Source organism: Mustela nigripes, chromosome 7, assembly GCF_022355385.1.
Source record: "Mustela nigripes isolate SB6536 chromosome 7, MUSNIG.SB6536, whole genome shotgun sequence".
Taxonomy (NCBI): domain Eukaryota; kingdom Metazoa; phylum Chordata; class Mammalia; order Carnivora; family Mustelidae; genus Mustela; species Mustela nigripes.
In genome coordinates, this window is record NC_081563.1 from 35,615,830 (window position 1) to 35,640,905 (window position 25,076).

The 25,076-nt window shown below is 52.8% G+C and overlaps 1 protein-coding gene across 1 annotated transcript in view; it reads right to left on the bottom strand.

The window, feature by feature from the left end:
- Positions 1-6,368: 6,368 nt before the first annotated feature.
- Positions 6,369-25,076, bottom strand: part of MAL (mal, T cell differentiation protein) — a 24,843-nt gene continuing 6,135 nt past the window's right edge. The window contains exons 2-4 of the mRNA XM_059405569.1: positions 12,544-12,711; positions 10,970-11,095; positions 6,369-6,947 (exon numbers count right to left, since the gene is read on the bottom strand). Coding sequence (XP_059261552.1) covers positions 6,873-6,947; positions 10,970-11,095; positions 12,544-12,711 — 369 coding nt within the window. The 3' untranslated portion in view covers positions 6,369-6,872. The remainder of the gene's footprint in view (positions 6,948-10,969; positions 11,096-12,543; positions 12,712-25,076) is intronic.

The window sequence follows — 25,076 nt, forward strand, 5'->3', positions numbered from 1 at the left end:
GTCAAAAATGGCAGGACTTCCTTCTTTTTTATGGCCGAATAATATTCCTTTTTATATCACATTTTTAACCCATTTGTCCGGAGACGGACGCCTAAGTTGTTTCCATGTCTTGACTGTTGGAAATAGTGCTGTTAATAACAAGGTAGGTGCCCATATCTGTTGGGGATAGTGACTTCATTCTACTAAGAGAAATGAGTCAGAGAAAGACAAATACTGTGGGGTGTCACTGTGTGTGAACTCTGAAACAACCCACAACAAGCGCATAGAAACAGATGATATTGGTGGTTGCAAGACATAGGGCATAGGGGGCGGGAGAATTGGGTGATGGGGGTCAAAAAGCAAAAACTTGCAGTTACAGCGTGAATAAGTTCGGGGACGTGATGTATAACATGATGACTGCAGCTAACGACGTTGTACTGTATATTTAAAAGTGGCTTACAGAATAAGTCTTAAAAGACGTCAGCACAAGGAAAAAAATTTTGTAACAGCATGAGATAATGGATATTAGTTAACTTACTGTGGTAAGCATTTCACTATATGTATGTGTGTTAAATCCTCATGCTGCACACCTCCGACTTGTACAATGTTATATGATGATTATCTTTTTTTTTTTTTCAATTGTATTGATTTGACAGAGAGAGAACAAACAGGGGAGCAGCAGAGGGAGAAGCAGGCTCCCCACTGAGCAGGGAGCCCATGTGGGACTTGATCCCAGGACCCCGGGACCACAACCTGAGCCGAAGGCTGATGTCCAACCAACTGAGCCACCCAGGTGCCCCTATGACAATCACATCTTAATAAAACCAGGGGAAAGAGGAGGGCAGAAGGGGCAGGAAGACAAGGGGGTGGTTAGCACAGGAGGGAACTTGGGGGCCTGAGGCTGAGTGCCAGCTCCAGCGCTAACTTGCTGGGTGCTGGCTGGGTCTGTTGGCCTTTTGGGTCTCCTGTTCTTCATCTGCACCTTCTGTGATCTCTCCCAGCACTGCTGTCCCGCTTGTCCCTAGGGGGTGGGGCTTCAGGCTGCTCATGCCTGGCTACTCAAGCCCAGGAAACTGAGAGGAGCCAAGGGTCTGGTTGGATGACTCTGACCCTCTCTGGCTCTCATGGTGCATTTCACATCGTGGTCAGAAGGGCTCTGGAGGAAATGGCCGCCTCCCAAGGGACTGAGATTGATTTGCTAAATGGGGCTTTTTTTTTTTTTTTTTTTGTGAGAGAGAGAGAGAGAGTGAGTAAGCATGGGGTGGGGGTAGGGCAGAGGGAGAGAATCCCAAGCAGTCTCCACCCTCAGCGTAGAGCCCTCTGTGGGTTCGATCTCACAATCCTGAAATCATGACCTGAGCCGAAATCAAGATTTGGACACTTAACCGACTGAGCCACTCGGGCTATTTTAAATGGGGTTATTTTAAACTACATCATAGCCAATTCGACATTCAGTTCTGTGGGGAAGAGCAAAATATCCAAGTTTCTGGTGTCAGGAATTTAATGAATAAAGACAAAGCCAATGACCGTCATCTACCCAGGTTATCGGCACCAACTGAGCTAACCGGCCAGCTGCTCTCTGCCCAGGTTAGAAACTTCGGGATCATTCTAGACCTTTCACTTCATTCCCATAATGGCAAGAGCAGCTGGCACTTTCTCCGGCAAGGGAGCTGAGGTTGAGAGAGAGGCCATACACTTGGGCGAGCTCAGGGATCCATGCCCTTGGCCACTCCCTTCTACTGGCTCTTGGTCCACCACAGTCTGGTCAAGTCCATCCCACCAGTCCCCAGCCCAGCCCCACCCCTCCCACCGCTGCCGTCCAGACCCACAGCCATCTCTCGCTTGGACAGCTGCCACCGTCCAACAGGTGTTCTGTCACCGGAGTTCCTTGGGTAAAAGCCAAGCTGTGGCCTCACCTTCAGGGGCACCCCAGACCCTCATTATCTTCTGAGACCTCTCCTTCCCCACCCTCTTCGGGTTCGATCCCCACCCTGGCTCTGCCCAGGAAGGCCCTCCCAGCCATCTTTGCCCAACAAAGTCCCCCCTCATCTCAGACATTCCTTCCAGGCGGGCTGGGCTTCTGGCCAAGTTTTGCCCACACTCCTCGTGTGTGGGTTGGAACCTTCTTATCTCGTCTGTCCGTGTTGTGGGTGTGAAGAACGTGCTTGGCATGTCTGTGCTCCCTGCTCCCAGAGGGACAGAGACTCTATCATGGTGAGGTGTGGCACATGACGGGTATCTTTGGGGCTTTGAAGCTAGACGCCCTGGAACTGGAATCACATTGACCTGCTGTGTGACCTTGGGTAAGTTGCTTCCCCTCTCTGGGTCTCAGATTCCTCCTCTAAATGGCATCCATTGTCATGGGATTATGTGAAGAGGTCAGCGTGTCATGAAGCACTGGTGTCATTGACGAGTCTTCTCCCCCTTCCTGTCCCTAGGTGTCTGACCTAGGGAGCTTTCGTGGACCATGCATGGGTCAAGAGAAGGCCGGGAAGCTGAACATGCTAGTGTATCAAATCCCCAAGCCTGGCACAGTGACTATCCCCGGGGTACCTGAGAGGGAGCCCTGGCGTCCTCCTCCAGCACCACACCACGGTTGCCGTGGCCGAGCGTGAGAGAGACAGAACAAAGGCCTTGAATCATGAATCATGCGAAGACTGGGCAACATCACTTTAAATCTGTTTTTCCAAATCCTGTTATTTTAAATGCCCCAGGCAGATGCCCATGTGTGCAGGGACGCTGCGCTGGGCCAGAAGCTCTTTGTCCCTTGAAAGGCCCCTTTGTGACCCGTGAACCGGCCCTGAGTGATTCCCAGGACAACAGGCCCTTGTGTGGGCCTCGAAGGCCACTTGCTCGCTCAAGCCCTCGGCTGGCAGCACGAGCCCTTTGCTGTCTCTGTAAGGTCAGCTTAGAGAGGCCTGCTATCCCCCATGCGGCGGCTGCCAGGGTTCTGATACGAAGCGCTTTGTAGAGTTTGCTTCTCAATGTTAACAAAGCCCTACTCCCACCAGCTGTCCTCTCTGGGAGAAGGGCAGATCCAGTGGGGACCACTGGGAGCAGAATGGGGTTCAGGGATTGGTTCACAGAGGAGGACCATCTGCGGGTAAGGCTCCAGGCAGGCCACCCTGCCCCGCACGGGGAAGGCTGTCAGGAGAAGGCCCCCAGAGCCCCGACAAAGCAAGGGGGCCACGGCCACTGCAGTCACAGGCAGGAGTCTCCCTAAGGTAAAGCCGCTGGATTTACGCCGTGGCTGTCTGTCGCCCTGTGCCCTCCCTTGATGCAGGCACTCACCCTGTGTTTATGGTGACTGTGGTTTGTTCTGTTCTGCAAGCTTTGGCTCTTGGACCCATCCCAGGTTCCAGCTTCTTAATCCTCCCTCAGATCCGTGCAGGGATTCTGCTCTTTGTTCCATGACCTTAAAACCATCCTGTTATTCGCCTTCTTAGCAAAGGATCTGCTGTACCGGGTGGGCCTTTGTCTCTCTGGAGGCTGCAAAGCGGACCTTGATACCTGCCTGGGCGGGCACTATTGTGGCTTTGCAGCTTGGAGCCGCCAGCCCCTTTCAGTACAGCCCCACTTGGCCCCTACAGACCCTTCCAGCAATCTGGGCTGTCCCAAATGCTGGTCTCACCCCCTCAGAAGAACCCTGCCCGCTGGTATCTGGGACACTACAAGGGCTTGTCTCACTCTTGCTTCCTGAGAGGCAGGGGAACAGACTGGCATGAAGACAGGTCTGGGCAGCCTCGGGCTAGGAAGCATGAGGAGCCAGCCAGAAACCCAGCCCCAGTTCTCACCAGCTGAATGAGCCTGATTTCCCCTATGCAAAAAAAAGAGGATTCACTATCTCCTGTGTCCACTGCAGGGATGATAGGAGGCTTCACATGTGCATGAAAGGGGCTTATCCAGTGCCAGGCCCAAGGCAAGAGCTCCAAAAATGGAAGGGAAATGGCTGCACAGGTACACAGGTGGGTCCTCTGGGCGGTCATAGTGGGGTGTTGGTGCTACCTTACCCTTGGTCCATCAGGGACACGAAGCAAGCAATATCTAAGGAACATAGATTCCCTTGGGCTGGAACCAAGATAAGCCCCAGAGAGGTATCCCTCCTGTTCAAGACCCAGAGGCAAAGGGGTGAGGCATGCCAGCCACAAGAATCTTTGGGGGGCAGATAGCATCCCACACCATCAACGGTCCCAGCAGAGCAGGTGTTCAGTCAATCCATTCTGTGGGGTCTGAGGACAACTTGGCTCTTGCTCTGTAGACTTAAGTGCTCCCTACCCAGGCATTGTGGGTTCCCAGAGGGTCAGTGCCCTTAGCAGGAAGGCCTGTCCAAGAGTCAGCCCTTACCCTACAAACACGTCCTAAACATCAGAGTGCAGAAGAGCTGAGCAATGGGATGCCCAAGCAAGGGCACTAGACTAGGTTCGGGGGCGAGCAGCAGGTGGCAGGGAGGAGGGTCTGGGCAAATGGGAAAAGCAAGACCAGAGACCAAGAGAGGGTGTTTTTCGGAGTCTGGCATTCCATTAACATCCAATGAGAACAAATGCAAGTCAAATACCAGATGAAATTGCAAATTTAAAAAAAAAAGAATTCAGTGTGGGAGGAATGAGGAAGTCCTCTCAGAGAGTCACCTGCAAAGAAAGCCTTGGCTGAATAGGGATTTTATGCATTTTATCATTAGGCCAGTTTGCAAATGAAAATGAGAAAAGAGAAAGCGCCAATCAAGATTCCTTTAAAGAGAATGATTAAAATTCCTAAACACTGAGGAACCTTTGGGAAATTCAAGCAAGCCTTTGGTTTCTCTTTTTGTTGGGGCCCAGAAATGCTCCTTCATCGGCACCCTGTTGCTGGGTCGCCAGCAGGCAAGTAGGCAGTTTTGTTGGGGGGTGAAAATGCCACTTATCTCAATCAACTCTTGATTGCAAATTTTGTTAAACACATGACAAACTTCCTATCATTTCTTCATGATTTTTTTTTAAAGATTTTATTTATTTATCAGAGAGAGAGAGGGAGAGAGAGCGAGCGAGCACAGGCAGACAGAATGGCAGGCACAGGCAGAGGCAGAAGCAGGCTCCCTGCTGAGCAGGGAGCCCGATGTGGGACTCGATCCCAGGACGCTGGGATCATGACCCGAGCCGAAGGCAGCTGCTCAACCAACTGAGCCACCCAGGCGTCCCTCTTCATGATTTTTAATGTGTACTTTTTCAGGATAAAGCCTCAATCAAACTTTTTGCTCCCAATTTACTGTGAAATTTTTACTTCAATTTTATTTTAAGTGGATTCACTGAAAGTGGCCTTTTTTTCCAGTACAATGACCCTGGGATCACAGGGATAACCTGAAAATACGACAGAGACCCCATTTAGTCAAGGCATCCCTAAGTTGGAAGGGGAGTAAAATGTTAAAATGTCCACTTGCTAAACCTCTGCCTGAGGCTTGAATCTTCATTCTATGTGGCTGGTAGCAAGAGGCTGTCCAGCCTCCGCCTGTAGACCTCCATAGCTGGGGGTGCAACTGGTTTTTTGAGATACCTGGTTTGTGCCCAGCTGTGGGATATCATTAAATTCTCTGAGCAAAGGAACAAAGCAGCATTTTAAAATGGAAGCCAGGCTTTTGGGATTCCTAACTGAGCGTCCTCCTTCCTAACTGCCCCCTCTCCTTTCAATCCAGACATCCCGCACCTGAAACATGGCACTCACCACCTGTCCTCTTACTTCCTTTCCCTCAGTAGTCTGGTCCGCTTGCTCTCCTTGGGAGTGGCCCAAGGAAATTCTAGAAAACATTTTATTACCCTCATCCCATTTGGCAACAGCGCACAAAGCACACTGCCCAGAGAATTTCTGATCAGCTTCATGAGGAGTGAGAAGGAACTTTCTGCACCCTGTTTTCTTTTGGCTTAAGGACTTGTGGTTTGTTTGTTTTAAGTAGACACAACACCCAGCATTGAGCCCAGTGTGGGGCTTGAACTCATGACCCTGAGATCAAGACCTGAGCAGTGATCAAGAGTGGGATGCTCAACAGACTGAGCCACCCAGGTGTCCCCTGGCTTAAGGACTTTCTAGTGGAGCACAGACCCCTTTGCCTTAGGGGGTCTGTGCTCCACCAGAAAGAAGGGGTTCCCCCGGGCTGGTACTTGATGTGTTTCCAGAGAGGACAGAGCCACGGACAAGCATGGTTGCTGGGGGCGTGGGGTGCCGATACCCAGTGACGGGCTCTCTTGTAAGGTGTACGCAGCTGTCCTCTGACCTGCCATTGATGTTGCCTCTCCAGATTCCATGTAAGCCCAAGGATTCCTCAGAAAGACAATGGAAATGACGGAGTCCCTGATAACGGGGAAATTAAAAACAAAACCCCCCAAAGACCCTACAAAGGTACTGAGCATAAAGGCACTGCATGACATTTTCCAAAGTTTTATCATCTTCCACCGTGGACATCTGCAGACACTTGCTCAGTGAGCTCTACCCCTTGCTCGGTGAGCTCTACCCCCCAGGACAGGCAGGCTATCCGTGAGGACTTGGAAACAGGCCCCAGGATGGGTCCTCAAAAGAGCTCGTGGAAAATTCCAGCAGACAGTTCTCAAGATCCGGTGCAGGGCTTAGCAGGGCATCTTGGTTTCGTGGTCACGGTCCCCATTTCCCACCCCCGCGGCCCCCTTTCACAAATAGAAAACAGCTCTAGAAAGATAGCTCAGTCACTGGAGGTTAAATGCCCAAGCCCCCCAACCCTGACATGAAGGTATAGGGGAGAGTCAACATAACACCCACAAGAGACAGAGCGTTGCTTTTTGTTTGGTTTCTTTTTCCCACCCTCGGGAGTATTTCTGCATTCTAAAATGTTACACTGGAAGGCGGGCTGGTCAGTGAACACCGTCTGAGTTTTCAGCAAAAGTTCTGCGGCTTTAAGAAGACTTCCATCTGATGAGAGAAAACACTGCATGGACCACGTACAGGAGAGTGACCACGTATGAAAACACCTAGAACCGAGAGAAACAACGATTAATGGGGGTGCACGGGGAGAGGGCAGCACGCAGGCTGTCCATATTGAGCTGACCACTGGCACGGCGCTCCGGGATGATGGCCCAAAAGGGTGCGGGCCACCATCACTCCCGCAGACATCCTTTCCTGCTGAGCCCAGATGTGGCCCCAGAACGCGCTCAGCACAGAGCTCCAGGTGACCCATCGGTCCACAGGACTTGGTGTGCAAGGTCAAGTATCTGTCATCACACAAGTCATCGTCCTGGTGTGACCCAGCTAGAAATGGAGGCCCTCAGAGACCCCTCAAATGATACCCACTCTCCATGGAAAACGTCCTCCCCCTGCACCAATAAGGGCAGGATCTGCCAGTGGTGATCCGCTGGCCTTGGCTAAGAGAATATGAACATGTGGGTTTGCTGGCTCTGGTTAAGGGCTCGATGTTGTCTGGTCATCCTCAGACACCCACCAGAATTTTCTTCTAGGATCTTAATTTCATAAGCATGGGCTCGGAGGAAATGAGGGACTGGCATGAGAAGAAGGGACTGGGGCTTTGGCAAAAAGAAGGGGGGTCTTAATGAGAAAGCTGTTGGAAAGATCCAGTCAGGGTTTTGACAAGGGGAACAAAGGCCCTGGAAATGGGGCAAATGGTCCCTTTGTCCCTGTCAAGGCCCAGCCTTGTGTTCACTCAGGCCCCGTCTATTCCCATCACCTGCTCTGGGTGGCTGGCCTCTCTGAAGGCTTGCCAGCCCCCAAGTCAAATATCTGCACCTGGATTTGTGACCTTGGGTGTGGGGTCAAAAGTTGCCAGCCCACACACGACGTTAGGGCAGCTACGGTTCCGTGGCTCTCGGAAATGCCCATAAACACCAGAGGTCCTCATGCCGGCTCTCTCTCCCTGCCTCCACACATGGGCGAACCCTGCACCCTCATTGGCCAGAGGCAATGACTAAGCCGAGTTACTTAATAACAAATTTAAGAGAACTCATCTGGAAACAGCATCTAAAAGGAGCAGTTCTACGTGACCAAGCATTTGACTGAGCAGCACCCCAGCCCCCAAAACACCTCTCCCTGTCAGATGGGAGCACTTTATTGTCTGGGGAATTCCAGACCCAATGAGAACCTTTGGCAGGAACCCCCCTCAGATGTCCCCCGCAGTAGCAGGAAACAGACACTTATTTTCCAAGTGGGGTCAAGCAATGGCACCCTGGGGACCCTGAGAGCCGGGGACATGCATGCATGTAGCATATACTTGGGCCTTCAGAAACCCCTCTCCCTAAATGGCTGTTATTCCAGATTTCTGCAGAAGTTTCCAGCTGCCCTCTCAATTCCCACCAATCCCAGAGATCCCTCTGGCATAGACTCTCTGAAGGAGAAAGAGAGAGGGAGAAGCATGGCTTTTGAGGCAGCCACAGCTAAGTAACAGAGAGGGGAGAGGCAGGCCAGATGCTTCCAAAGGCCAGGAATGTGTGGGAGAAGGTCTTGAGCTACCTCCCCATTCCAGGGCTTGCTACCCCCTGGATGTAGGAAAGGCACGCTGTGGTTGGGCAGGGTCGTCCCTGCAAGCAGATATAGCTGACATTTCCAATAGAGAGACATGACTTTACATCAAACCGGGCTCCTACATGACCTTTAGCCCAGGGCACCGGTCTGCAGGCAGTGTTTTTATTCTGGATTCTGGCCCATGTACATCTCATTCATCTAACATAAACGGGGGGACATGATCAATTGCGGCGCGGATAAGTAGATGTTGGTGTAGTCGTCAGCGGAATGCTAGACAGCCGTGAGAATAAATATTCTGCATCTCCACCCAAAAATGTGGATGAGGCCCACGAACCCAAGGCTGAGAGCAAGAAGCCAGACATAAAAGTGCACAGTGCATGACTCCATTTCCAAGTTCAAAAGCAGGCACAACTGAACTAAGCAGCTAGAAATCAGGAGACCAGTATCCTTCGTTTGGGTGCACAGTGATAGCAGCAGGACAGAGGGACCCTGGGAGCCATTTATTATGTTCTGTTTCTCAATTTGGATGCTTGTTGCACAGAGGAGTTCACTTCATGGAAGTTTACCCACTTGTACACTGGCAACCCACTCCCTTCTCTGGATGTCTGTTGCATTTTGGTAAGGAGAAAAAGAGAAAAGCTGGAGCACAGGAGATGACAGAGGTTCTCAACTAGAGACCTGTCCCCCGGGCCGAGCAGTCATTCACCCTAACTGGCTTGCTCCCTGCTGGCTGCATTCCACGTGCATTTCACGACTTTCACCTGCAATAATTTTACGGCACTTGTTGTCTAACACCGTGCTGCTGATGTCCGTTCGTGCTGCTGATGTCCGTTCGGAGAGAAGGCTTCTGGGGTTGGGATGGGGCGAGGTGGCTCCCAACAGAGTCATTGGAAGGATGACAGAGGAGGCGGGATTACCAGCCTCCTGAGGGAGGGGAGAACAACCAAGGTGAAGCCTGGCCATGTTCCTATTTAGAAACCAGCTATTTTGGGAGCTGAGCCAAATGGGGAGCCATTCCCACATTATGGGACATTTGAGGGGATACCAGGGACCAGAAGTGGTCATATTTATGGAACTGGAGAGTAGGCTGGTGACTTAAGGGGAATGTGTGTCTTTGGGGTGGGGGATGGGCCCATAGGGGCCTGCAGGCAAGGCTTTCAGGAACTTTCCTCCAGACCCCTCCCTCTGGGAGCAGGAAGAACACTCCCCCCCAAACCCTTTCCAAGAGCCCAACCATGCCCCTCCCTGTGCGTTTTCTCTCAGCCTCTGCTCTAGTCTTTCCAAAAAGTGGGGACAGCCCTGTTTTTCTCCTGGAGATCTTGTGATTGATCATCACATTTGACCTCAGGATTTGTAGAACTCACAGGTCGACCTTTAAAGACCTGAGGACTGCTAGTTCCTGAACCTCTTTCATATTTTTTAAGTGGCTAGAGATACATCTGCTATTTCGAGTTCACATCTTGGTGGGAGGCCTCACATGCAGCCTGGAAGAAGGTCTTAGGAATCGAAACCTTCTCCTACTCTCTGTCTGATTCATTCCATTAAAAAGGGAATCCGGGTTGTGCCCTCAAAGTGCACCAGTGGTCTGGGCCCAAAGTTGGAGAACGCTTCCTTCAGAGTCCAGAGGCCCTCATGCGCCATGCGCCTTGGCCACACATAGCAGGCACCCCCATTTGTTATAACGACGGCGTGAAGGAAGCTCCCAAGGGCCCCCATTGCTCACTGTGAGGGCTCGGAGAAAGGGAGTTAACGTCTCTGTGGTTCTGAGGGAGTTGGACAGATGAGCACGTTGAGGTACCGGCTCAAGGAAATGGCAGGGGCGTGAGCTCCGGCCCCTCCTGCTCCAGCAGGTTCTCAGAGCCGCTGGGCAGGAAGCATTGTCACGAAGAGCTGAATGGCCTAACCGCAGCAGCAAACACCCACAGGTCTGGACACTCTGGGCCCAGAAGAGCTTTTGTACAACCCCAGCCCTGAAGCCCGTGGCTTGGTGAGACCCTGGCCACTTGATTTGACATCTGTGGCCTCTGCGCTTCCCTGGCCTGACTGTGTGCTTGAAGGGAAGACCACTCAGGGAGAGCCGGGGGCACCCACGTGGCTAGATTCACTGCTCCAAACAGGTGCTAAGAGTAGGGGTGACAGAACACCAGCTCTGGACACCAGCAACTCCTGACCCTCTTGGAGCAAGCTATCCATGTCCTCAACATCCTGCTTCCACATCTGTGAAATGGGTATAATAAGAGCGCCTACATCCTAGTGCTATGGCGAGAGTTAAACAAGGTCCTTCATGGAGAGTTCAGACAGTGCCTGACACTCGCGGTCGTTTCCCTTTTGCAAAGCCCACCCAGGCGCAGACCAGAGGGCTAAGGGAGGCTGGGGCACGTCAGCTCCCTCCTCCAGGGCTTTGTTTCTTCAGGAGTCGGTGAAGCAGAAAGAGAGGGAGGGTCCATAACAGGGTTCTGCTGACCCTCTGTCACTGGGCAGGGGGAGCTGGGCCCAGGGGCAAGTCACCCGGGGGACTTACCACAGCGGAGATGTTCTCGTGGTACTGTTTGTAGGTGTAGCCCTCCTGCATCCCGATGGTGGCCAGAGCTTCCAGGACGGAGGCGCTGAGGTAAAACAGGGCAGCGAGACAGTGGTAGGCTGCATCCTACAGGGTCAGAGAGAGCCGTGAGGAGTGGAGGGGGGGCAGCTGTGGTCTTAGCCAGGTCTGTCTACCCCCACTCCTTGCTCTCCTGGCATGGCTCAGGTCCTGCCTTCATCTTCTGCTGCTTCCTTTGGGAAAGAAGGGCCTTCCTGCCCCGCTCCCTGCCCTGTCCACCCGTCACCCCACCCTAGCCCTCTCCTCACAGAGTGTGGGTAATCAACACTGCCCAGTGGGTTCTAGCTCATGGTGGGGGGGCCACAGTCAGGACTTCAGGGGAGAAGGCACGCTGCTTTCCCTTGACGTGGGATTGAGGAAGAGCTGGGGGTCAGGAAGGGCAGCCTGGGATTTAACCCCCAGGTGGTCACAGTCCCAGTTCAGATGTGGCCTCAGTGACCAGGGCAGGGGGAGAGGGGCCCAGGCCATTTCCACTATGGTTTTTTTCTTGTTAGTGTTCAATTTTTCTTGGGTAGTCAAACTCCAGGTTTGTTTAAAAGCAAAAAATGACTAGAATAGGGTTTTAAGCAGCTGTAATTTAGAGGTAATTTCGAAAGTCTAAGTAGGGGGTGCCTGGTGGCTCATTTGGTTAAGTGTCTGCCTTCGGCTCAGGTCATGATCTCTGGGATTGAGCCCTGGGTTGGGCTCCCTGCTCAGGGTGGAGTCTGCTTCTCCCTCTCCCTCTGCCTTTCCCTCTGCCCCTCCCCCTGCTTGTGCTCTCTCACTCTCTAATAAATAAAATCTTAAAAAAAAAAAAAACCAACAACTTAAAAAAAAGAGAAAGAAATTCTAAGTAGGAGGCCTTTTGAGAGCAGAGGCCTTGCCAAATGGTCCTGCCCTCTTCTGCCATAGATAAAAGGCAGGTGTCCCATGTGTAAGTTCTACCTGCTTCAAGGGCCTGAAGGCAGAATTCAGGCAGAATTCAGACCAGAGGCCATGTCTCTGCCACCTCCAAGTCCTTCTCTGGGCACCCTGCTTTAGAAGATCATCACTGGGCACAGGCCAGGAAGCCCAGTGCCTCCCACTGGGCAGTTAAGGCCAGCCCCCAGGTCCTTGCCCCTTCCTAAGATGGAAACCAGCTCTCCTGGGGTTTGGGAGACGCCAGCAGGCACCTGGCAGGTGCAGGCGGATGGGGAGGGGGGCTGGGCTGCTGGTTGTCCATGAAAAAGGCAGTCATGCAGGAGAAAGCCGAGCAGGCCCAATGGGAATCAGCAGGCCCAATGGGAATCAGACAGCAACAATCGACCTTTGCTTTCACCTTCTCCTGACCTCCTTGCTGTGGGGAGACCTGGGCTGCTAGGGAGAGGTCAGAGCCAAAGGCCTGGCCAGCTTAGCCTGGGAACGGGGCTAGGACTCATCAACAGGACAGCCTCCCCCAGCCCTAGAAAAGCCAGCCTGCCCGTGGAGAGGGTCCAATACCCACCCACCCACCTCAAACATTCCGGGCTGTGACTCACCAGGGTGACCCAGGAAGTCTCCCCGCCGTGGGCACCAATTATGTACAGGACGAGGAGGGTTGTGGTGGCCAGGAAGCAGAACACGGACACAAACATCACCCAGCCCTGGATCAGGGGGATGGGCACCAGGGATGAGGCGACCAGGATCCACACCAGGCCCCCAAAGACCTGCGGAGGGAGAGAGGGCAGGGGTGAGCCTCGGAGCGGGAGAGCCCGCACCCATGAAGGGCCAGACCCACAGTCATGCTGGGGCATTGGGGGCAGAAAAACAGGAAAGAGGCAGAGAATGGCGGTGGGCATTTTCCTCCCCCAAAACCACTCTTTCTGCCTGCATTGCGGGTCTTGGTCCAATCCCTTCTTGCTTGCCTTTTTCACATTTTAAATGCAATTTTGATTTTTTATTTAACAAAAACGTATACCACACACTTATATGCTAGGCACCATCCTAAGCACTTTGAAAATATTAACTCGGTTAATTCTCTCAATAACCCTACAGACGAGGTCCATTTGTCAGATGGGTAAACTGAGGCACGTGGACACTAAGTAATCTGTCATCCCGAGAAAGGACTTATCTCCTCCAGTATTATCATTATTCTGAGGTTTTATCCTAGATTAGATCCTAATATTTTGACATTAAAATATCTTTCCCGTTATAAAAAGTTAGTGACTAGCAGATTTTTTGGTCTTTACTTGGCAAAATAATTGACCACACTATGTCATAAGCATATATATATTTTTTAATTTCACCCTTAAATCCCCAAGTCCAGGAAGTGCTCTGACTAGTGGGGTCCAGGCTGGAGTAGAGAGGTCAGCCCGCCTCCTTGGGTGGCCTAGGACTGGTGTGAGAGAAGCATTTCCCTGTTGGTATCTGAAGCCTCAGTGAGCCCCACGTTTTCAAAGAGGAGCACAGGACAGCAGAGGAGTCATACCACGCCCCTGAGGCCACAGTCCTGGATCCCTGAGGACTAAAGCACACACACCAAAGCTGGGATTGTCTTCTCTTCCCTTGTCCCTCTTTATCTCCCAGGAAGACAGTTTAGCCTTCTCCACTGTCCTCCACCCAGGTAAGGACTGTGCTCGGAAAGGCTGGGACACAGATGGAGAGGGTTCCGTGGCCAAAGGTTTCCAAGGTCCTTCAGAGCATCTGGGGGCTGAGGACAGGATGCCCTCCCAGCCTTATGTCCCGTGGAGTGAACTCAAGTAGTAGCTGGGCCCCCTGTCCTGTATCTGCTGTCCATCTGCTGGGCAAGGGCCCCCCATCTTCACAGGTGCTCCCTGAGCCTCTCAGCTGAGAAGCATCAGGACGGAAACACATTTGAGTAGAAAAACCAGAGCGATGAAGAAACTGGGGTTATCAAAACAAAGCTGGGCCTGATGACTCAGATCTGGGCATCTCTGACCAGAACACTTCTTCTACTGTTGAATCTGAGGGTCCGGGAAGGCATCGGCAGAGGCAGTGGGACGCATTTTACAACTTGCTGTCATTGGAGCAGACACTTCAATAAAAACCCTTAGACCATCGTAGCATATGATCTCTGTGTGTGTGCCTTTCATCCATAGCTGTCTATAAGATCACAGAGATGACTTCGCCTTTTCCATAATGGACCCTGGTAAAGGGATGTGAACGTGCTGGTGGCTGAGAACTTGGCCAAGCGTGGAGAGAACAGGAATGCCTACATGGAGGGCAGAAGAAAGGGACTGGGGGATGTTCCTCTCCGGAGCGTCCTTTACTGGGCGCCAGAAGACCGTCCAAAGAGGACCGATCTCAGGTTCCCTCATATGCTCTCAGGGAGCCTTGCCCTTCCTTCTCCTTGTCAGTTCCCAGCATAAAATCGGTGTCCTTTGTTAGTTACAAAATGGTACTATCCCTGACCACGTGATGGAGGGGGTGAGGTCCCTCTTGTTCATGGCAGACTCTCTGGTATGGGACACCTGTCCACCTGTATGAGTTAGTTATCCAGCCTTCAGGGGCTCATGTCAGATGGGTATGGGTAAACAGGAATGACTTATGCGTTGAGTGTGGACGGAGAGTCCTAGTGTTAGGGAATCCAGTGAGGGACACTGTGGGCCAGAGGTGCCTGCAGGCAGCCAGTGGACATGGCATTGATGAACGCTGAATGCTACACTACGAAAAACAATTCTCTTTTTCTAAGGCAAGAGGGGCTCAGGGTTGAGCCAGGGGTCTGGAGCTCCCTTAGAGCAGGGGCTCCTGGAATGGGCTGGCAAAGGTGAACTGAGCAATGAGGCTGTTTTTATTTTAAGATAGTGATATAGTTATTTTGGATAAAATTAACTTAAAACCATATGGGGTAAGTTAATGCACTGATGGTACCAGTCAATGGCAAAATCTGGGAAGATGGCTCTCAGGATGCCATACAGACTCCTGTGACTTTCTCTCCAACTGCTTGTTTTCTCCCTCTTTGGCTTGGCCAGGAATCAAAGGCAGGGAAAAGAAAGCGGAGTCAGAGTGAAGCCATGGCCCAGAGTGCCTGCCATAGAGTCCAGAGCATGTGCTAGCTTGATGTGGCCCCAGTTCTGATGCTGAACTTCTGGTACCTCTGCAGAGGGGAGTGTTAAGGTTTATCCGGGCACTTGTCCCGCCTTGGGTGTGTGTTTTTACCAGTCTGATGATGCTGTGTCCCAGCTCCCTGGAAAATGAACTCTCTCTCTCTGACTCTTGGAACCCATGGTAAGAATACTTGTCCATGGAAGCAAAGCCCACCCTGGGCTCAGTCCCAGCCCCCTGCCCCCTGGCAGATCTCAGGACCCTATCCTGCCTTTGGGTGTATGACCTTGCAAAGGTCCTTTTAACAATTATGCTTTTTATTTCTTTGCATGGTTGGTTTAGAGAGGCAAGTTTCATAGTAAGATGGTGGGAAGCAATTTTCCCTCTCTCGCATGCAGCTTTAATGAGATATAATTCATGTATGAGACAACTCGCCTATTTAAATTGTAAAATTCAAAGATTAAAGATTATTTACAGATATGTGCCGTCATCAACTCCAGACCAACTTTAGGACCTTTTCATTACCTCAAAAGAAACCCCGTACCTTTAGCTTTGGCTTGCTTCTCTCCCTCCCATCCCTAAGTGACTGCTAATGCTCCTACTTCCTGTCTCTCTAAGATTTGCCTGTTCTGAACTTTCACATTGAGTTGAATCATAGGACAAAAGATGGGCTTTTATGACTGGCTTCTTTCCTTTAGCATAATGCCTTTCAACGTGAGAAATTCTCTCTCAAGGGGACTTTCACAAAATATCTCTACCATCACAGCACACCCCACTGGCCCATTCTGACCCCCGTCATCCAGGGGACACTGAGTGAACGTGCCTCTGGACTTTTTTTTGGGGGGGGGAGCCTCCAAGCTGTGAATAGATGGGAGAGCGATGGGTTCCCAGGAACGTTCCTGAAGGAAGCATGCCACCAGCCCAGTCTCTCCCTGGAATGGAATGTATATTAAGTTACCCATCATGGGAAGGCCATGTCCTCAGCACAAATGAAATGATTAAAACCCGGGGGGATTTTGCTCCCAAAAGACTGGCAGAGGCTTGTCCACTACCCTCCACGGCCCTGCCCACTGGGTCCTAAGGGTAGGACCGCCTGGGAGGGGTGCTGAGATGGAGACAGAACCCCGAGAACAGGAGGGGTAAGTGACAAACACAGCTGAACCACGGCATCTACTCTCAGCCAGACGTCTGTGAGCAGCGCCCTGGAAACAGGCACCGCGGCTGTGAGAAGCCTGGGGCCAGGCCCGATGCCGCCCAGAAGCCGCCCCAGCTGTACCAGCTGCGCACACGCGAAGGCTCCCGCCCCTCCCGGGCCCGCGGGCTCCCGTGGCACAGCCACCACGCAGCGTCTGTGCCACCAGCAGTGGCGTGGGAGCCCTGGAGGAGTGGGCGGCGGCGGGGTGGGGGTGTGTGTGTGCTCTCCCCACAAACCGCTGGACCAGGCTGTCGCGGGAGTCAGGCTCTTGGGCCTTGGCCTCCTGGTGGGCAAATGGCAGTTTGCGCCACATTGCAGGCTGGTGCGCACTGGCTGACGCTCTGGGTGTGAGAGTGAGGCCTCTGGTGCCGTTCCCAGCACCATCCCCGACTGGGATAAGACAAGTGTTCACCTGCGGGGCCCACAGCCCTTGGGGACAGATGCAGACACAGCCAGTTTACAAGGCAGGATGATAACCAGCCCTGAGGGGACAAAGCAGCCTGGACCGGGGCAGGGCCCCAATCAAGTCTTGAAGGGGGAGTTGGACTAACTGGTTTACCAGGCTGAAAGGTCAAGGAGTGGGTTTCCAGGGGGAGGAAGAAGTACATGATGATATTACAATGTAATGTAATGTAATGTAATATACAGGCAAAGTCCAGAAGATGCTGAAGCCACAGTGAGGACTTCAGAAGGCCTGGGAGCTGGGCATAAGGCATGCAGTGAGGGGGAGGGGTGCTGAAGATGGGGCTTAACGGGGAGGACACTCGTGACAGAACTGATCTCTGAGTCAGCATGAAGGCCTTTAAGGCCCTGCTCCACGGAAAACTGGGGTTCAGTGTGAATCATGGGACAAAGCCAGTGCCTGTCCCACTCCACCTACTAAGTGTGCAGAGAGCAAACAGAACAAGCACAGCACCCACACCCACCGAGATAAGGCATCTTGGGCAGGGAGCAGTCCACCCCATCCTGACCTCAGGACCCCACTGGCCAAATATTTGTCAAGAGAAGGGGGTAGGTGAGGGTTCAAGCATTTCCCTTTGTAAAGAAAACTCCAAACAGTTCCCAAGACCACCCCCCCCAACCCCCACAGCAAGTGCCCCGAGGCAATCATTTGGAAACATTAGTCATCCCCATGGAGGCACGACCCCACTTGCCCTTCATCTCTGTCAACAGGCCGCAACTTCCCACTGCCCCCTGCCTACACCAGGTCACTGTCCTCCATAACAGACATGGTACAGCTGGCTAGGGTGGTTGCCGGAAACAGTCGCTAAGTTGCATGGCCTGAGAATCATCTGTACTGAGCTCTCTCTGTGGGGCCCAGAACCCCAAGCTGGAAAACGGTGGTAGGTCTGGGCTGACACTGTAGTTTGCAGCCCTTACCCTATGCTAGAATTGTCTGGAACACCAATGTCTGCGATCCGACTCAAGTGGAGAGAAGGAGTGTTAGACTAGCACGTGGAACAGACATCCCAGGCTCTTTGCCAAAAGCCTTAGAACATGTTTCCATAACACAAGCCCTTGGATTATGTCCTGGTAATTCCTGTCAAACAGAGTAAGAACTGGCTCCGGTCTCTGATGCCCTGCTTGGCGGTCTAGCGATGCCTGCTGAGGCAAACTCTCTAGGTCCTGAGTGGGCTCTCCGTGCAAAGCTCCCTCTCTTCTCCCCTCCTCAAGCTTCTATCCCTGTCTTGCCTCGAACGTGAGGTTAGCTCGTCCTTGGCTGTCCTCCAGATCCTGGGATGTAGCCTCCGTGTCTGTGAATGGGAATAAGTTGGTGATCTAAGGCCTCTACACCTGGTGTTACAGGACTGGAAACCACCCATCTTTAATTCAGGCTGGTTTGGGATGCCAAGCAGAGTTGAGGTTCCTAAGAACCAGGGGTAATAATCAAAACCAGACCAAAAAATTCCAAAGACTTTAAAGAGTTTATATTTGTGCCTGCCCACTCAAATGATTTTTGTAAAAAAAAATTCTCAGGGGATAGTCTTCGGGGGAGCTCTCATGTAAACTTAGAGAAGGTTCTCAATTTTTCTTTCTGAATTAATCCACAGGAGGCAGACTTAGCATGGCAAAGGGTATAGACTTTGGAGCCGAAAGCACCAGGTTTCAGTCTCAGCTCTGCCACTTTCTAGCTGGGTGGCTGGTTGTTCCTGGTCCATTACTTAACCTCTCTGTTCCCTATTTGTGAAACAGCAATAACAACAGTGCCTACCCCATGGGCTGGGGGTGAAATGGGGTTATGTCTGCGGAGTGCCTGACACAAAGTGAGCGCCTGAGTGTTCGCTGTCTCAGCTGTCATAGGATGGGGTGAAGTCTCATCTGCAAACGTATCAAAGTAACTACCAGCAGGTCTGGGAGACACGCACAGATATCCACTCCAAACCATACTGGGGCCTAGAATTTAAAAATAATTTCAAAAGGGGTTCCCCGGGTGGCTCAGTGGGTTGAGCCTCTGCCTTGGGCTCAGGTCATGATCCCAGAGTCCTGGAATGGAGCCCCACATCCGGCTCTCTGTTCAGCAGGGAGCCTGATTCCCCCTCTCGCTCTGCCTGCCTCTCTGCCTATTTGTGATCTCTGCCTGTCAAATAAATAAATAAAATCTTTAAAAAAAATAATGATTTCAAAAACATCAAAAAGGAGAAAAACAACTGATCTCCCAGAAATCAAAAGTTGAGAAAAATGTGTCTGCTTCTGTGGAAGGAAACACAAAGGATGTTAAAAAAGGAGAGAGCCTGTCTTCAAACAATGAGCTTTGGTTGCAAAAGGGGGAAAAGGAATCCTCCAGCACATTCTTAAGATTCGTATGGTGTTTCCACAGCTTGCGCCAGGCTGAAAGAGCTCTGGGTCCACAATCGCCCAGTGTCTTTCCTGCGCGGCTGGGATAACTGAGGACAATGCAGGAGAATCGCTCAGATTCTCTGGATATTTTCCTGGGACTCCATTTTACTCTGTTAAGGTCTTCACAGGCAGATCCTTTCCCAGTCACCAGTCAAGGTGTGAACTAAAGAGGATTTCCCATGCAGGGCTTGGTGCCTTGGAGTCCAGCATCAGAATTCCCAGGGGCTCTGAGGGCATGGTGTGGGTTTCCTGAAGGCACATGTGAACAGGAGTCTGTAATCTGAACTCTCGAGAAGAAAAGGAAACTGGTTACAGAACGTAGACGGTGACCCAATACTACACCATCCTGCCACTTGGGTGAGGGTCCACAAGTCCTCTCCCTAGGAAGGAAAAGGGGAGATGGCAACCCCAGATGAGCCAGGTCCTGGTTGCTGTGAGCTCTGAGCCCTCCAGTGCTCTCAGGAGGCCACCAGGAGCAGTAACCTCAATTTGTGTTGAGGGAAATGACCATACTGACTGGACTAGTGTGTGTGTGCGTGCGCGCGTGTGGACATGCATGAGTGCACATGGGCCTGAGCAAGCGTGTGGGTGTGTGTAGAGGCTGATTATGGACGTGCTATCACGGAGAAGGGAAATGCAGCAAGCTGAAGTCAAGAAGACGTAAGCACTGGGTGGTAGGAGAAGGTGCAGAGTGAGCTCAGAGGGAAAGCCCGAGACCAGACCCCCAAACGTAGAAGCCTTCTCCAAACATCCTCTGGCTCTTCAGGTCTGAGACAGAGGCTGGGGACTCTTCCTGTTCTGAGGGGTAGTGATGGCAGAAGTAGCTTCTGCCAAGGTCCCTGGCTTTTGTGTGAGCCCCACCTCCCTGGTGTGGAGGAGCTCAGCACCCCCGCAAGTCAAAGGAGAGGCTTCCTTCACTTGCTCCCTTGCTCACCCCCTCCCTCCCTGATTCTGTTATCCGTGCATTTAGCAGATGCTGACAGTGCCCTTGACCATGGCCAGCACTGAGGTAGGTACACCTACCGGGGTGGACATATGGAGTCCCTCTTCCAGCCCTGCCGCCAGGCTCCACCAAGGGCAGAGTCAGCCCCTGGTAAAAGTGTCAGGGCCCTGGGGAGGGCGAGCCACTAACCACCTCTGCCTAGGACAGGGCAAAGCCCAGCAATTTGCATAGACCCCCTAGGGAGGTGTCTGGTGGGGGGAGGGGTCAGAATATTCTTCGTGTGTGGAGAGTCCAACCGCAAGGCCACTCTTAAGGCAAACACCAAGAGTGGTGTTGAGGCTACCTGACTCAGTTTACCTATGCAAGTTGCTCCGCCCTCCCCAACCCTTCATCAACAAATTCATCCTTCCATTATGCCATTATCCCTTCCAAGGCAGGGTTAGACAGTATCCCTTTTTCTGGAGGTAAGACCAGGACTCAGGTTGTAACAGTCTCAGACTCAACTGAGTCTGGTTGTAAAGAGGGCGTTAGAGACTTGAGATTCAAAGGGATAGGGGCTGAGTTCAGGTCCACAGTGGACATTAACAGGGTGAGTATGGACTGAGAGGAGGGTCCTGTCCAGTCCCTCCATCCCACTTCCCTCAAGTCCCAGGGAAATCTCTTCCGCAATATGCACTAGACCTCGGCTTTAAGCTCCGGACACCGATCACTCCCTCCCGCTGCAGAGGACGGTCACCCACTCCTGAATGAATGAAAAGTTCTTTCGGGTCCACACGGGTCCAAGGGCTTTCAGACCAGCATGTCCTCATCTGGATGGAAAAGTTTCCTGACCACACCTATACCCACGGGCTTTCCCCGGCAGGATAAACAGAAACCAGGAGGCTCCGAGAATAATACCAGTAAGCCACTTGTAAAAAGGGCAAATCCGGGGAAATGCGAGACCTGATGGGCGTGGCCACAGTGCCTGAAAAACCAGAGGTACTAATGGGAGTCACCACGAGCATAATAAGGTGGTGAGCAAACAGACAAAACAGGTGTGTACCCTCTGCTGTGAGAAGGAACTGCCCATATAGGGCCGGGGGCTTCCTTCCAGTGTCCTGGGGGTTCTTTCTTGGGAGTTGCTGGTGACTCTCTCAGCTTCATCTTCCATCTGCCCTTGGAGTCAGGGGCTCCTCTATTGATTCATATTAACCAGGAGGGAGATGAGAAGTTAGCCCCCGTCCTACCAATGAATGCTAAGACAAATGTTTCAGAGGGCATGGTCTGTGCTGGGAACACGGACAATCTTAGGGTCTGGGCAGGAGACAGAGCCAAGCAAGGGCTTGCTGTACAGGTGCCAAGTGCCAGGAAAGGGGTGCTCTCAGGGTGGGCTTCCCGGTAGAGGTGTTGAGGAAATCTGGGCCCGAAGGATAGAGGGCTTAGTCCCACCATGCCATCTGCACTAAAGGAATGCCTCTAATGGAAACCAGCGGAGGACTATGGGCTGGTTCTGGAAAGCATCCTAAGACACAAAAGTAAGGTGGGACCCTTCCTGTCAGGTCCCGCTCTATAACCATGTTTGGCTTATCACCAGCCACAGGGCAGGATGGAAGCTGGAAGAGGTGGGGGTACTCGTTTGTGCAAGAGGCCGCCCTCTTACTGAACCAATGCTCTCCCAGATGGCGATACACTGACACTGAAGACAAATCATTTTCGTCAGGCGTAATCCCAGGCCCACTAGCGATTGGTCCCTTCCCCTTGGGCAGGTGCAGCAGTTTGCAGGGCACTGAGAATTCACAAAGCCCTCCCCACCCATCCTGGCACCGAGCTGCAGGGTGGTGCGTGAGAGAGGTCTAAGGCATCCCCTGGTCCCGAGGCAGAAGGCAGGACAGGAGTGCCACAGCCTCCCCCCTGGCCACCCCAGCAGGCTGGCCGGGATAGCCCACAACAGAGGCGGCCCTGGTTAGGCCCTACAGAGGGTGGCGTCTGTGTGTACTTGACAATCTCAGAGACAAGTCAAGTGTGCCCTCAACAGCCCCACCCACTCCCAAATCTCACTCGCCTCCAGCCTGCCTGAGAAGGGCACCTAAGGCCAAAGGCGGATCGGGATGGGTCTTCCGGCCCCCATCCTGCAGTCGCCCCCTTTTCGCAGGGATTGGCCCATTGATCTCAGAGCAGGTGGGTGAGTCATTAATAAATTAATAACTGGTGTACTTAAGAGCTATTGAACCATAACTGCGTGCATCGTGTCGTTAAGAGCTTTCTGCACAAGACTCATTCACGTATTCCTCACAGCAATCCGTGTGGCAGGTGCTGTTAGCCCCATTTTACTGATGCAGAAACCGAGGCACAGTCGCCTGCTCATATCCCCACAGCCGCTAAGGACCAGCTCCCACAGGCTGGCTGGGGAGCCTGAGTCAGCTCCCCCATGCGTGAGGCAGTTACCCAAGGCAGCTCACAAACGGTTCACCACGAAGTCTCTCTCTGTCTAGGGTCACTTTAGCAATGGCCTTGAGAGCAGCAATGTGGAGTAACAGGAGACTAGTCCTTTAACCTTCACCAGGCTCCCAGCCGCCCTGGGTCTGGAGAGAACTGCAAGGGAGGTGGCTTCCGGAGCTGGCTTCCCTTCCCCCGCCCCTCTGCTTGTTCAATAGGCTCTGTTCTTTCAGAGGAAGAGAATACCAAGGTTTTGTGTTTAACACCAGAAAACAAGCAAAAGATCAGAACACTGAAGGATGGCACTCCCTCTTCTGTAAGGCACAGGCCTGCGGTTCTCATCCCGGGGTCCATTGGCAGGACACTTGTCATGAGCTTCACCCTGCCCCCCCACCCCTCCTAACAGGTGTAAGGATCCCAGCATCACTTTCATTCCTTCCCTGTTGGCTTGGTTCCTGGACTGTCCCCTCATTTAGAGCCTGCACCCTTGGGTTTCTGAGGGCCTTCTTCAAACTTGGATCCAGGAGTTTTGGTGGGGAGGAGGGTACTCCTCTTGCCCTCTCCCTGCTCCTCCTCTTCCTGCCCCCTCCCCTCTCAGCCCAACTGCAGTTCTACCAGGAATCTGGGGCTATGGGGCTCCGGTGTGGAATTTCAGGGCAGCTGGACTGGCAGTGCCTCTTCCCGCTGCCGCGCATATCCATGTGTGATGGCTGGTGACACGGCTTTTCTTTTCATTCCTACATGTTTTTCTGGGGCCTTAGGGAGTTGTTTTGCTCCAGTGTGGGCGGAACATTAGCTGTTAATGAGGTGGGAGTGGTAGAAGAGTCTGGAGCTGAGCATGGCAAAAAATGAATGCAGGTCCCTTACCGTGGGAAATAACGATGCTGCTGGGGGCCCAGCAGGAGCTAACCAGGAGCTAGAACTTTCCACTAGAATGTAGAAGGCAGGTCAGGGCGCGATGAGGCAGAGAGTACCAGGAACCTGCCCCAGGCCCCCAGAAACCGTCTAAAGCCCGTGAGGAGTGAGCCTGCACTTGCCCATGACATTCGAGCTTCTGAAAGAAGGCATGCCACTCACTCACCGTCCTTGTGCCCATCAGCCCCAGAAGAGAACATCTGGGGTGGAGGATCTTAGCGTCTTAGTGTTTGCCCCTGGGAGCCTTTGATTCAAAAACGCTATGTCCAGGGACTGATATTTGAGAGTCCAAAAGGAAGCCCCAGATGGGCTTGTGTGGGGGCTGGAGGCCAGGGCTTAACCATGAATCCATGAGAACTCAGCCCCTGGTCCTGTCCAGGCCAGCTGGCCCGCCCCATCCCACCTCAAGGCAGGGCCCAAGTTGCCCAGTCCCCACCCCGAGAATGGGCCTTTCCCTGAGAATGGGCCTAATCCCCGAGCCCAGCCACGCCGTTCCAAAGCCTGTGCAGAACTGGCCTAGGCTGTCCACACGGTGCCCTCCCCCACCCTCTACAGGGCGTGGCAGGCGTAGGTGCAAACAGTCAGCCTCTGGCCCTGACCCAAGCTGTGTGACCTGAGCGTGAGTGCTCTGCGTCCCTGGTAGTGGCTTCTGGAATCCTCCTCCTCACTCCTGAACGCGCCCCTCTGACAGAGAGGATGCCTCATTCCCCCGAGGTATTAGCCCATCTGTGTCAAGCCAGGGAGTGACCTATGGGAACCTTAAAAGCAACCTTTTCCATGTAGCCTGTGATGACATACAGGTGACCGTGCGGGAGCTGAGCCCCATCACCGCACTCCGCAGTTTCCAGAGAACAGCTCCAAGTCACTGACTCCGATCAAAGCAGTCCTCTCTGGTTCTTGAAAAACCAGAAAAGTCATTTCTCAGCTCCAAGAACAAACCCCTACGTATCACTCCCCCCCCCCCCCCCTTTAGAGAGGAGGAAAGGAGAAGGGCCAGGCAGGGTCCTTACCCGCTTCAAAACAGCTACAGAGAGGGGCCCCAACCACAACACAAAGACACAGGGTCAGGAGTCAGTGGGCACAGCCAGTGAAGGCCAAGCTCAGCCACTGCCCAGTAGGGCCAACCCCCACTCCCTGCTGACTACAGAAGAGGTCCCTCCCTGGCTGCGGGCAGCAGGGCAATTTCCCCAGGAGCACAGGGGGTGTCTGCTTTGAACCCAGGAGAACCTTTAGGGCATCTGATTCCCTCCCCCGTCCTCTCACTGAGAACTGTCTCTACCATCTTGCCCCCGGTGGAAATGTGGAGGCGGTGGGCTGGTCTACCAGGGGCCATTCCAAACCTCGCTGAGTCAACGGCTCAGCAAATGCAGATTCTTGGGCCCAGGCTTGACTCAGGGGCTCAGATCCCTCTGGGTGTGTTTTTTGACAAGCAGACCCAGGGGCTGGGAACTCCCCAGTCGGGAAGAGAAGGTGCAGCAGGCAAAAGTTCATTGTGGGTGTTTGGGTTAAGGCAGAAACAGGGACATGACTTGCTGCCATTCCAGGAAGTGCCACCCTGGAGACTGAGTGACCCGGGGCAAACTACACCTCCCACCTCCCTGCCTCAGTCTCCTCCCAGCTCGGAAAAAGGATGTTCCTATGAGTTCCCATGCTGTCTTCTCAGTGCAACCAGAGGGCGGACACCCACCAGAAAACTGCTGTATCATTCCCTACTTCTCCCC